Source organism: Suricata suricatta, chromosome 9, assembly GCF_006229205.1.
Source record: "Suricata suricatta isolate VVHF042 chromosome 9, meerkat_22Aug2017_6uvM2_HiC, whole genome shotgun sequence".
Taxonomy (NCBI): Eukaryota; Metazoa; Chordata; class Mammalia; order Carnivora; family Herpestidae; genus Suricata; species Suricata suricatta.
The window spans coordinates 116,697,822-116,710,549 of record NC_043708.1 but is presented as its reverse complement, the minus strand read 5'-3'; the positions used below and the strand labels follow the sequence as shown (position 1 = coordinate 116,710,549).

Genomic DNA, 12,728 nt, shown 5'->3' with positions numbered 1-12,728 from the left:
TAAATGAATAAAAAAGTTGTGGTATATACGTAAAATGGAGTATTACTCAGCCATGAGAAAAGAAGAAACTCTTCCATTGCAACAATATGAATAAACTCTGAGGTTTATTAAGTGAAATAAGTCAGATGTGGAAATTCAAATACTCTATGATCTCACTTATATGTGGAATCTAAATGAAACAAAACAAAATCAAACCATTGATATAGAAAGCATATTGGTGGTTGGCAGAGGCAGGGGATGGGGTGGGGGAAACAGGTAAAGGTTATCAAAAGGTAGAATATTCCAGTTATAAGATAAACAAGTCCTGGAGAAACAATGTCCAACATGACAGTTAACAATATCGTCGGGGGGCAGGGTGGGCTGAGTCCATTAAGCATCCAGCTCTTGATTTCGGCTCAGATCATGATCTCATGGTTCATGAGTTCGAGCCCCACATCAGGCTCTGTGGTGACAGAGCAGAGCCTACCTAGGATACTCTCTTTCCCCTTCTCTCTCTGCCTCTCCCCTGTTCTCACACACATTCTCTCAAAAAAAAAAAAAAAAAAAACACCTTAAAAAAACTGTGTTGTAGATTTCAAAGTGGTTAAGAGTTCTCATAACAAAGAAAAAACCTTTTTTTCTTTTGGTTTTGTATCTATATGACATGATGGATGTTAACTAAACTTATTGTGGAAACTATTTCATAATATATTTAAGTCAAGTCATTGTGCTATATACCTTATATTGACACAATGCTATGTATCAATTATATTTCAATAAAACTAGGGGAAAAAATAAGAAGGCCCCTTCTGGTTCAAGCAGTGTGGTAGGAAATGTTTAAGATGAGCCAGGCATACTGACCAAAAGAAATGGGTGCAGGTTATGTCAAAAGACTCAAGAGCCGACTGGATTGGCTCCTACTGACCAGAAATTATCAATTTATAATAATAATCACAATAAGCCCAAACCAATAGATTGTATTTAAATTTATAAATTCCAGGGGCAGCTGAGTGACTCAGTTGGTTAAGCATCCCACTGGGGCTCAGATTATGATCTCACAATCTGTGAGTTCGAGCCCCTCATCAGGCTCTGTGCTCAAGCTCAGAGCCTGGAGCCTGCATTGGACTCTGTGTCTCCATCTCTCCCTCTGCCCCTCCTCTGCTTGTTCATATGTGCTCACGCGCACTCTCTCTCTCTCTCTCTCTCTCTCTCAAAAATAACCAAACATTAAAAAATAAATAAATCTATTAATTCCATTGTAAATAAATCCATAATAACGAACTTCAAAAAGCTAAATGCCCTGTAGGAAAAGTGGTTAATTCTAGTACCACAGCAAAGAAAAATAGAAGATAAGCCTGTAACATCTTATAGAGTCAGAAAGTAAGGAGGTGCTCAGGAAAGGTTGGGGACATGCCAAGAAAGAGAAGAGCCAGACTGAGAGAGCTCCCAATCACCACACCTGGAACACAGTGAGCAACAAGGAATTCAATTACAATCTACAGAATAAAATAAACACCCACTAGTCTGCACTGATATGAATGAGTAAATACCAATGAAAAAGGAAAAAATGGCTCTTCCAAAAATTCTACTTCATAAATTTAGAAGGAATGAGTCGGGGGGAAAGTCACCACTGGGACACCACCACAATTATTACTGCAGAGGCACGATCCACCTCTGGGTCCTAATGTTGGAGGGCAAAACTTTGAGGAAAAACAAGTATCTAACCCAAGATACTTATTTTTTACAACAGGAAAAATAATAAATCTACAATGGATATACCCAGCAGACACCATCCTAACAGATCAAAATTTGTGTCATCAATAAAAGATATACAGGCATCATATACACCCTGATATCATACAGTGAGAAGGCATCACTTCGGTGGTATTCTTACTGAAAAACCCAGTCTCCATCTAATCATGAGAAACAACACACCAACCTAAAGCTGAGCGAATTTGTATAAATAACTGACCAGGAGGTGGGAATGCCAGAAGGGTGAATGAGGACCTCCATATAAACTTGTTCTTCCATAAAAGCAACACTGGCAAAATTTCAAACCAACTGTTTCAGAAGCCTGGATGTTAACAAGTAAGGCTAGCCACTAGTGAGCAGTTTGTTGAAGAAAAACCACTGAACCTCAATAACAATTCTAGGATTTGTGGTATCTTAACTTGCCTATTCCCATCCCCCTTTCCCTAGCTCCCCAGTGCCATAGTACCTATTAAAATCACCTGACTTGATGCCACCAGGAGAGGTAGGTGGAGTCCAGAGTTCCTCAAAAAGTCCCAACCCCAGAGCAGTGTTGTAACTGGAACTGATTTGGACCTCGCTCTATGGGAAAATAATAAGCAGCAACTGTTCAACATTGCAGTTGCCTGAAGGTGATATACCAGTTGAGGCAAAAAAGACAAATATATTTTTTCATAATTGTTTATGGATTTAAAAGACAAGTCCATACAGCAATTATTAAATCTGTGTTGACAGACTTAAAATGTATAAAGATATAAATTTATAGGATACTAATAGCACAAAGGAGAGGGAGAAAATAAAATTATATTGAGCATATTTTCTATACAGTGTGGAAACTGTTAGTATTAACGTGAACTACATTTTTTGTGTGTAAACTACATTATTTAAACTAAGATGCCACTTGTAATTCCTATAGCACATCAATATAAAAAAGAAACAAAAGAATTAAAATGGTACATTAAAAAGTATTTATTTAAAGAAAGCAGTAACAGACTGATTCTATGGAACAGAAACATGTAAGACATATAGAAATCATAGCAAATTGGCAGACATAAATTCTACCTTATCAGAAATTTCATCAAATGTTAATAAGATATTACAATCAAAAGGAAAAAATTGGCATTATAAATTTTTTAAAATATATAATTTAGCTATATGCCAACTACAAGACACTTTAGACTCAAAGACAAAAATTGGCTGAAAGTAAAAGGATAAGAAAAGATATACCATGGAAACAGTAACCAAGACAGCAAGAGTAGCTATATTAATTTTAGACAAAATAAATTTTAAGACAAGAATTGGTAGAGACAAAGAAATGTATTTTATAATGATAAAAGGGTCAATCCATCATTAAGACATAAAAATTTTAAAAACCTATGTATCTAACAAAGCCCCAAAACACATGAAGCAAAAGCTAACAAAAGTGGAGGGAGAAATAAACAATTCAACAACAGTTGGGAAACTTTAAACACTCTACTTTCAAAGATGACTAAAGGAACAGACAGAAGTCCAAGAACACCATGAACATGGGGCCCAGAAGTGCTACAGGCTTCATCAGCGTGGTTCATGGAACATCAACACGACAATCGCAAAGCCCAGGGACCACACTGCACAACTGTTTTTTCTGAGGCTGCACCGTAGCAGAGCCCACAGAAGAGGCTGGCCCTTGCACCCGAAAGATAAGCCTAGCTGGTAACTTCTCACGTGCCCGCAAACCAGCCCTCTGCCTAGACCACTGCACTGCTGGCGGACCTGTTTCTGGAGCATCCAGGGATCATACTCTAATCTTAACCCCAACCTGACCCTTAAACCTAACCCTAGCTCTATGCCTGAGACGCACCACAACTGTATACTCGAGTTGGTTCTGCGCATGGGCACTTATATCAGCCCTCTAGGGAGATCAGGGATGGTGTCTTTCTTGCCCTGGCTGCTCTGCTGGACAGAACCCTAACCCTAGCCAGGGCTCCCTCCCCATGGGAACTCAAGTCATGGGTCTGAAGAAACCACAGAATGGGAGCTCAAAAGCAGTGCAGGGTGATTTGACACGGCAGATGGAACATCCCCATGCTATTTCCACAAGGAAATAGAGAATGTAAACATTTTAAATCAAGTAGACCAGGGTACCTGGGTGGCTCAGTTGGTTAAGCTCCGACTTGGGCTCAGGTCACTATCTAATGGTTCATGAGTTCGAGCCCTGATTCAGGCTCTCTGCTGTAAGCACAAAGCCAGCTTTGGATCCTCTGTCCCCCTCTCTCTACCCCTCCCCTGCTCACTCACTCTCTCTCTCAAAAATAAACATTAAAAATATTTTTTAAATAAGTAAATAAACTAGACATAACAGATAGCTATAAAAAACTTCATACAACAGAATATATGTTTTTCTCAAGAACACATGGAACATTTTCCAGATTAGATCATGAAACAAGCCTCAACAAATCTAAAGGATTTATATCACACAAAGTATTGCAATCAAATTAAATTAGGGAGGAGTAACAGAAAGAAATTTGAAAAATTCACAAACATGAAAATCAACAAGATGTTACTAAATAATCATTTGGTCAAGGAAAAAATCACAAGGGAAAATGGAAAACATTGAGACAGAGAAAAATGAAAATATGATACAACCGATGTTATGGAATGCAATTAAAGTAGTTCTTGCAGGGAAATTATTGCTGTCAATATCTATATTAACAAAGAAAAAAATGTCTCAATGTCTCAAAAAAATAACCTAACGTCCTACCTTGAGTACCTATAAAAAGATCAAACTAAACTTAAGGCAAAAAGGAGGAAGGAAATAATAAAGATTAGAGTAGAAATAAATTAAATAGTGAATAGAAAAACAGTAGAGAAAAATGAACAATACAAAAAAGTTGGTTCTTTGGCAAGATCAACAGAATTGGAAAATCTTTAACTAGAATAACCAACCAAAATTAAGAAGCTCACATTGTTAAAATCAGTAATAAAAGATGATACATCACTACTAACATTATAGAAATAAAAGGAATTATAAGGGATTATAATGAACAGTTGTATGCCAACAAATAAGATAAATTTAGATGAAATGGACAATGTCCTAGAAGATAAGTAAGTACCACAATTGACGTAGGAAGAAACAGACCATCTGAGTGTACCTCTAACTAAAGTATTGAGATTGAACTAGTGATTTTAAAACTCCCCACAAAGAAAGGCCTAAGTACTCTTCAACCTTAAATTCCTCCATATGTTTAATGTAAAATTAATAGCAACTCTTCACAAACTTTTCCAAAAATGAGAACAGTAGGAATACCCCCAACTCTTTCAGTGAGGGCATTAGTATTTTCTTTAGAGCAAAACCAAAGATATCCACACATTCCAATATCCCCTATAATATACAGATGCAAAAAACTTCAGCAAATTCTGCTAAACTGAATCCAACAAATTATAAAAAGAATTATGTACCATGACCACGTTGGATTGATCCCAAGAAGCAAAACTGTTCTAACATATGAAAAGCAAACAATGTGACACACTGTATTAATTTAATAAAGGACAAAAGCCACATGATCGTATTAACAGATGGGGAAAAAAGCATTTAACAAAATCTTACACTTTATTTAAAAGAAAAAAAAGTTCAGCAAAGTAGGACAGAATGGAAATTCCTCATCCTGATAAAGGCATTTATATAAAAGCCAAAGCTAGCACCATATTTCACAGGGAAAGACTGAATTGTTTCCCTCTCAGATCAGGAACAAGACATGAATATATACAGAAAATCCTAAGGAATCCACAAAGTACTAGTACTGATCAACGAATTAGCAAGATGGCAGGATACAGGATTAATATGCAAAAGAAATTACCTACTCCCTAAAGCATTAAAGGAAAAATTGTTCATATCTGAATTTTAAAAAAGTAATTAATAGCTTTCTGCTAATGTTAATTTCTTAGCTTTGACCACTATAGTACAGTTAAGTAAAATGTTAAAATTAGAAGAAAATAGGTAAGGGATATACAGGAATTCTTCACTATTTTTGCAACTTTTCTACAAGTTATTTCAAAGTAAGGTTAAACACTTTAGAAAGCCAACCCTTTGAAGATCCTGGGGATCCAAACTGAGCACTTGTGTCTCTTTTCCTATGAGCTGCACCACTGGGAAACCAGGTAGTTGATCAGAGTAAGGGTCTTTTGATAAAAGTATTCCTGATAATAAATGAAAGAATTAGACCATACACATTTGGCATCTAGTAACAAATTAATGGATGTAGGCAATGATCAACAATGGCTGCTAACACCAGAAAAAGAGGGAGGAACAAAGGAATATTATGTTCCTCTTGATAGAAGTGCACAACATCTTCTATGAATGTGGTTTTGACCAAAAAAAGAAACGAAAACCAAATCTGTACCTGAGGAAGTTCTGACAAAGCATCCAGATCAATCTACACTAAACAGAATTACTGCCCAAAGACATGTTATGTGATATTGCAGGAAAGGAAGTGGCAATATTCAGGCCAAGGGAAAACCTACAGTATAAATAACTCAATGTCTTCAAAATAAATTGCAAGGAAAAAAATGGGAAAAAGAAATGGAGTTTTAGAGGGGAGATGTCCACAGATTAAAGGAGACCTAAAAGATCTATCAGCCAATCACAGGGACGCCTTATTTGGATCTCATTTAAACTTACTGATCAAAAAAAATATGGTGTTTATGAGACAAGTGAAAATCTGAACACAGATTGAGACTAAATAATACTAAAGAATATAAACTTAAGAAGGCACCTGGGTGGCTCAGTCGGTTAAGCATCCAACTTCATTCAGTTCAGGTCATGATCTCGTGCTGACATCTCAGAGCCTGGAGCCTACTTCAGACTCTGAGTCTCCCTCTCTCTGACCCTCCCTTGTTCACACTCTATGTTTCTCACTCTCTCAAAAATAAATAAATACTTTAAAAAGAATATTAGGTATAATAATGATACTACACTTTAGTTTTCAAAACATTACAGGGTACCTGGCTGGCTCAGTCAGTGAAGCATGCAACTCTTCATCTCAGGGTTGTGAGTTTAAGCCACATATTAGGTATAGAGATCACTTAAAAATAAAATCCTAAAAAAAATAAAAATTACGGGCACCTGGGTGGCTCAGTTGGTTAAGTATCCAACTCTTGATTGATTTTAGCTCAGGCTGTGATCTCATGGTTCATGGGATCAAGCCCCATCTGGGATGTGCTTCAAAATAAAAGGGAGAGTGAGTAGGTAGGATAAACCAATGTTGGCCATGATGTTGAAACTGGATGATGGTTCATTACATGTGCAATTCTCTATGTGTGAATAGAATGAAATTAGAAATCTGTAACAAAAAGAAATGTGGAAAATGCACAAATATGCAGAAATTAAATGAGACATTCCTAAATATGTAGTGGGTCAATGGAGAAATCATAAGGGAAATTAGAAAATACTTTGAGATGAATAACATTTTTAACTTTTTTTTTTAATGAGGCTTACTTCTCCTATGGGTAGGGATTGCAAGTACAAAAATAACTATAAAAGTGCAGTCAGAGCAGAACTGTGGGCTCAAGGCGTGGCTCTACTGTCTCATAAAAGAGAGAACTTAGGCAAGCTATCTACGACTTGAAGTCTCCGTTTCCCATCTGTGAAATGGGGATGTAAAAAGCAAAGGCACTTTTGGGAGGACAAGGTGAAATTATGGCCTCAGTTTCCTCACCTGTGAAAAATGGAGATATGAAAATATGGCTTTGTTAGGTTGAGATGTAATTACACATATAAAACTCCTGCCTCCTATCAACAAGTAAGAAAGAACTGCCCCAGGAACAAGACTACCTTCTGAGGGCAACCAAGGTTGTAGGGAAAGAAGGGCTCTTTTTCTACAACTTGACAACCATGACATATGACCAATATCAAAAGAAAAATAACTTCTAAAAACCATGTGAATGGCAATGTCCAAATATTATTCAAGTGTACCCCTGCTCGGCATGCGCGAGGGGCCTTAAAGAGGACACGCATTATCTGGCCATGTTCCTGTCTCCTGGATCTTGTCCTGGTGTCTGCTTTTGCAAATCTTTTATTCCAAGTAAGATAAAGTTGCTATGCTGCCAGGGAAAAGATGTTTCTGCTGCTGACAAGGCAGGCATGTAGCTGCCCACGAAAGGGAAGGAAGAAGAGGGAAGACAAGATAAACAAACAGAAAACAAAAGGAGAACTTGCTGGGTCTCATTTCAGGCTCTTCTGAAAAAACAAATCATGAAGCCCAGGGTAAGCAGGTTGGATAGATAACCCTAGTGAGCTGGGGAAATGAAGTGAGAATCAAAGAAAAGGGGACAGACAGAAATTAGAGCAATTCCAAGATAAGCATTAGAGTACCACCTGACTACCCGTTTTCCCAAAAGATGATGGAAAGACACCAAGGCACCACACTCAAATCCAAGTACAAAGCCCAATGATTCTGGAAAAAGTCATCTCAGGTTATTTCATCCAGAAACACTGTTTCCATCATCCTGAAGACAGACATTGGAAGGAGTCATTAAGACTATATTTAAGTCATTACAAAGGGAATAAAGGCAAAAGGAGGAAAAAATTACACAATGACCCAGGCAGTGTGTGGAGCAGAGAAAGAGAGGTTCACAGGACAAGGGCACCAGAAGGGGAATGCGGACCTGGGTCCAGCACCCCACGTGACAAGTTAGAAAACAGAATTCAGGGAGGCAGGGGACTTATGCAGCACCCCCACCTCAAGCTGTGCCCTTCTGAGACCTGCTCCATTTCTTGGAGCAGGGATCAGGTTTGCTTGTTTAAAGATGTATTACCCACTGCTCTTAAAATTAAAGAGGAAGATGAGAGTGCTTTCTTTCATGCATGGTCCCTGCATCTTCCCTTTGGCTCTCCTGGGCAGCTTCCCCTTCTAGGAATGTTGCTTCTTCAACTTCCTTATCAATGACCTTCTCTGATAACTAGTCTCTGCTTTCCTGCCCCCATAATCACTACTCTCCAGGCTTATTCTGTGTTCCCATCTCCTCTTCTCCTCCAGGCTCACCAACCTTGCACCCTGCAACCATTTGCTCCCCTCTCAACCCAGGCCCCTGGTGACACCAGGCTTGTCCCAGCTGGCTGCTCAATAAGCCCCCTTTCTTTCCACCTATGGCCCCTCTGGCTAGATGCTACCAGCACCAAGGAGGTCTGTGTGACCAAGAGGGCTTCCCACACTCTCCCCAACCCACTAGACCACAACTAAGTGATGTTCGAACTGACCATTTCTACCAGGGGGAGGCCACAAATAGGACCTGACCCCCAGGATTACCCACCTCTCTCTCTGTTTCATCCCACTGAGCATGGCTCAGGAGAATTTCCCCTAAATACCACAGTCTGAAATCCATGAGAGGATACAATGGGCTCGGGACAGGGAAGAAAAGGATGGCTTCTCAAACTTCTGTTTGTAAACAAAGCTTTGATGTAGACACCAGCTTTTCCATCTCCACAGGCTAGAAAGCATGGGTGGGGGGCTGGGAAGCTGCATTTCTCACAAGTCTGATGGGGATTCTCATAAATAAGGGACTGTAGGACTATGTAACTAACAGAAACACCAACTAAATAACTGATACACTGCAGACTATAGTCAGAACACAGACAAGTCTGAAAGAAGCCACTATCCAGAGACAGTGTCGGCAGATAAGGCTCCCCCAACTAAACTTTGTGCTCTGTATTTACACATGCTTTGACTAAACACCCCTCTGCACATCAACCAGAGGAATGATGCAACACAGAACAGACCTTGACTGCTCACAACTGTGCTTCCCATTGTCTCTCTAGTAACCAAAGGCATGGAACAAACTTTGGCCTGATATAAAAGAAGTCATCTTCTGGGCTACTCTGGCTGGTCCCAATGCCAGCCCTCTGAGATCCTGGGCTTCAAGAATGCACCTTGAACAAATCATGGCCTGGTTGCAGTCTCAGGCTGCCCTGACCCTGTCATGTGCACATACCTCCCCCACCTATCTTCTGTTCTCTAAACTGTGGCATCTGCCCTTCCTACCCTTTGGCCACATCCACCCTGGTCCTCACTCATGTCCTCCTCTGGAAGGCCTCTCCTGACCTGTATCCTGCATTGGTAGGCTAGGAGCCCTGTCCTGACCCCAGCCCATGGACACATCCTGCATAGTGCCATCAGTCCCCACAGTAAGCTCCTGGTGAGACCTAGCCTCCTCCTTTTCTATCACAGGGTCTGGCTAGGGCCTGGCATGGTGAGGAGCAACTCAGGGCACAGGTTTGAGTTGATGCACAGGACTTTCAAGGCAGCTACACACGGCCTGGAATGCAATGAGTGCACAAGTCACCATTCTCAGAGGACAGGGGAGGGCTCAGAAATCCACACTACTCACAGTTCAGTCCTAAAAACACCAATCACAGACTTGCTAGGCCTGGAAGAGTTTGACCTGGCTTTTGAACAGGGATAACTGTCCTCCTCCAAAAAGTCTTCATCTCCACAGACAGCTACCACACCTCTCACACCTTTGCATATGCACATGGGACCTTCCTAAGAAGAGGGCCCCTTCTCTGCCCAGGAAAGCATTCAGGAAATTCAATTTGGGAGCTGGGAGATATTTAGGAACTTCTCCTGAAAGCACCATTATCCCTGAGGACCTGCCCCTGAGGGCTGTACTGATTATTTAAGAATCCTAGTCTGGTCAGAGTCGAAGGTGAGGAGAACATGGACAGATATGGTCCAAGGGGAAGATGAAGGTTTCAAAATTTTATGAAGGCTTTTGAAATCAAGTAAAGACACTACGTTTGGGTCCCACTCTATTTTCTCATCTGTATGTTTGGGGTGATGGTTGTTTTATGGGTCAAATGACTTAACAGATGCAAAACACTGTGTTAACTGAAAATACACTATATTTCCTGAGGCCTAAGTATTTCTGAAAAGGAGGCTATCAGAGGTACTGGCTCACTAATAACAGGAAGTGGTGTGTGTGAAGACTCAGACCTGCTATAGTCCCACCAGAGTTCTGTCATGCAGAAGGCAGGTGTATGACTTCCCAGAATTCTCATACTAGAGACACTGAGGAATTTTGTGTAATAAGTGCCCTCTCCCTTCTTAACCTCAGGCGTCTTGTGAACAAGAGCCAGGAAATCCCACAGTCCTATCCACCAACATCATGCTTGCAGACTGGGCAGGGGGCGCCCCTTGAGAGCAAGAGAATATTATTCAGAGTATGAGACATTATATAAGCATCACCTCTGTGCTAATTAAACACTCAAATTCCTGGGTCCAATCCCAGATGAACTTGGTCAGAAACACTGGCAATGGGAGCCTGAAAGCTGTTATTTTTAACAAGCTCCTCAAGTGATTTTTATAAAAATTTAAGAAGAACAAGCACCACAGTGTTGGAAAAGCTGTGGAACTGAGACCTGGGTTAAATTACAGTACCACTTCACTGCATAGCAGCTGTGTGGCCCTGGGCAAGTTACTTAACTTCTCTGAACCTCGGTTTACTCATTTGTAAAATAAATATAAAACACAACCAGTGTTGCTGGGAGTGTCAGAAATACTACTCTGCATCTAAGTTATCCTAAAAAGTAGGAATAACCACGACTCCCATCTTTCAGGGGAACAATCTGACACTAAGAGCATAAGGTATTTCCCAGAAGCCCCTCACATGTGAAGAAAGCCAGACAAGACTAATGTCCTTAACTCAGTGGCCCGTATCAGTCCCCTACACCAGGATTCAAGCAAGGTGAACAGGAAGGAAACATTGGCTGAGCTTTGGAGAGAAGCCAAGACCATCTGCCTTCCTGAGAGTTGGACATTGCGGTGGGCTCAGCTACTAGGCACAGCTCCAAGACACGTTTGCTAGGCTCTTTTGGGGGTGGGGAGTCTAAAGGAAGAAGGTACAGCAGTCACCCCCAGCCTGAGAGTCCAAAACTCTGGGAAGGTGCAGGGAGAGAGAAAGAGCCTGATATAATGACATTCCCTATTACCAACCATAGGCAGGGCTGGAAAACTCCTCAAAGCCTCAGTCTTTACATTCAGAAATGGGCTAATTTTTAGAAAATTAACATTAAACAGTCAACTATGGAACGGTGCACAGCTCACATCAATGGATGGCCTCTGCTATTACTGCCTCTCCTTTTTTTATATGTCTGTGCTGGTCACACCAAAACTTGGCGTCAGTTTCTCTGCTGTTCCAAGAAGAGAGGTTACCTAAACCTGAGCTGTATGTACCTGTGTTGGTTGCTAACCTGAGCTGTATGTATGTACTTGTATAGGTTGCTAAACTTGTTAAACAACCTACCCTAGAGAGACTGGCCTAAGACAGGCTAGGACTTTAAACCAGAACGTGGGGGGGGGGGGTATTATCCTTCTTTTTACTTAAAAGGTGGGAGCGGTGGGGACGGAGATGCCCGGCCTCTGCTGGGTTCCAGCCCTGGGATCATTCCGGTTCATACGCGGCTCCTCAATGCCAATCAATCAGGGACAGGGTAACCCCGCACGCCCAGGCGCAGTGGAGGCCTGGCCCTCCGCCGCTCTCTGGGCCACCCCGCCCGATGCCATTCACACAGCGCCCAATATCAAGTTCTCGGAGCGCCGTGGCCCTGAGCTGACCCCGCGCTCCACTGATCGGAGCGCCCGACTCACCTGCTGAAGACGAGGCAGCCCAGGTGGTTGATCTCGTGGTCCGACCGGTGGCGGCTGTAGTCCTCCCACAGGTCCTTGAAGGCCGTGACGGCCAGGATGAAGAGCACGGGCGCCAGCGCTAGGCCGGGCTGGAAGGCGTTCACCGCCGGCACGAAGTTGAGCAGCGCGATGAAGACGAAGTACACGTTTGCTAGGCGGTGGAACTGTTCAAAAAGGTTCTTGGGCAGGAAGGACAGTAAAGTGTACTTGGTGGTCTTGAGCCGGTTGTCGGCCAGGTGCTGGGTGCCCCCGCGCCACCGCGCACCCTTGGCCGCGCCTGCCGTGGGGTCCTCGACGCTCGGGGGAGGCAGGAGGTTGGAGCGCACCACGCGCGTCCTGCCG

At 41.7% G+C, this 12,728-nt stretch overlaps 1 protein-coding gene across 1 annotated transcript in view; it reads right to left on the bottom strand.

The window, feature by feature from the left end:
* Positions 1-12,728, bottom strand: part of ATP10A (ATPase phospholipid transporting 10A (putative)) — a 199,175-nt gene that overhangs the window by 185,069 nt on the left and 1,378 nt on the right. Inside the window, exon 3 of the mRNA XM_029952276.1 lies at positions 12,348-12,722. Within this exon, the coding sequence (XP_029808136.1) occupies positions 12,348-12,722 (375 nt within the window). The remainder of the gene's footprint in view (positions 1-12,347; positions 12,723-12,728) is intronic.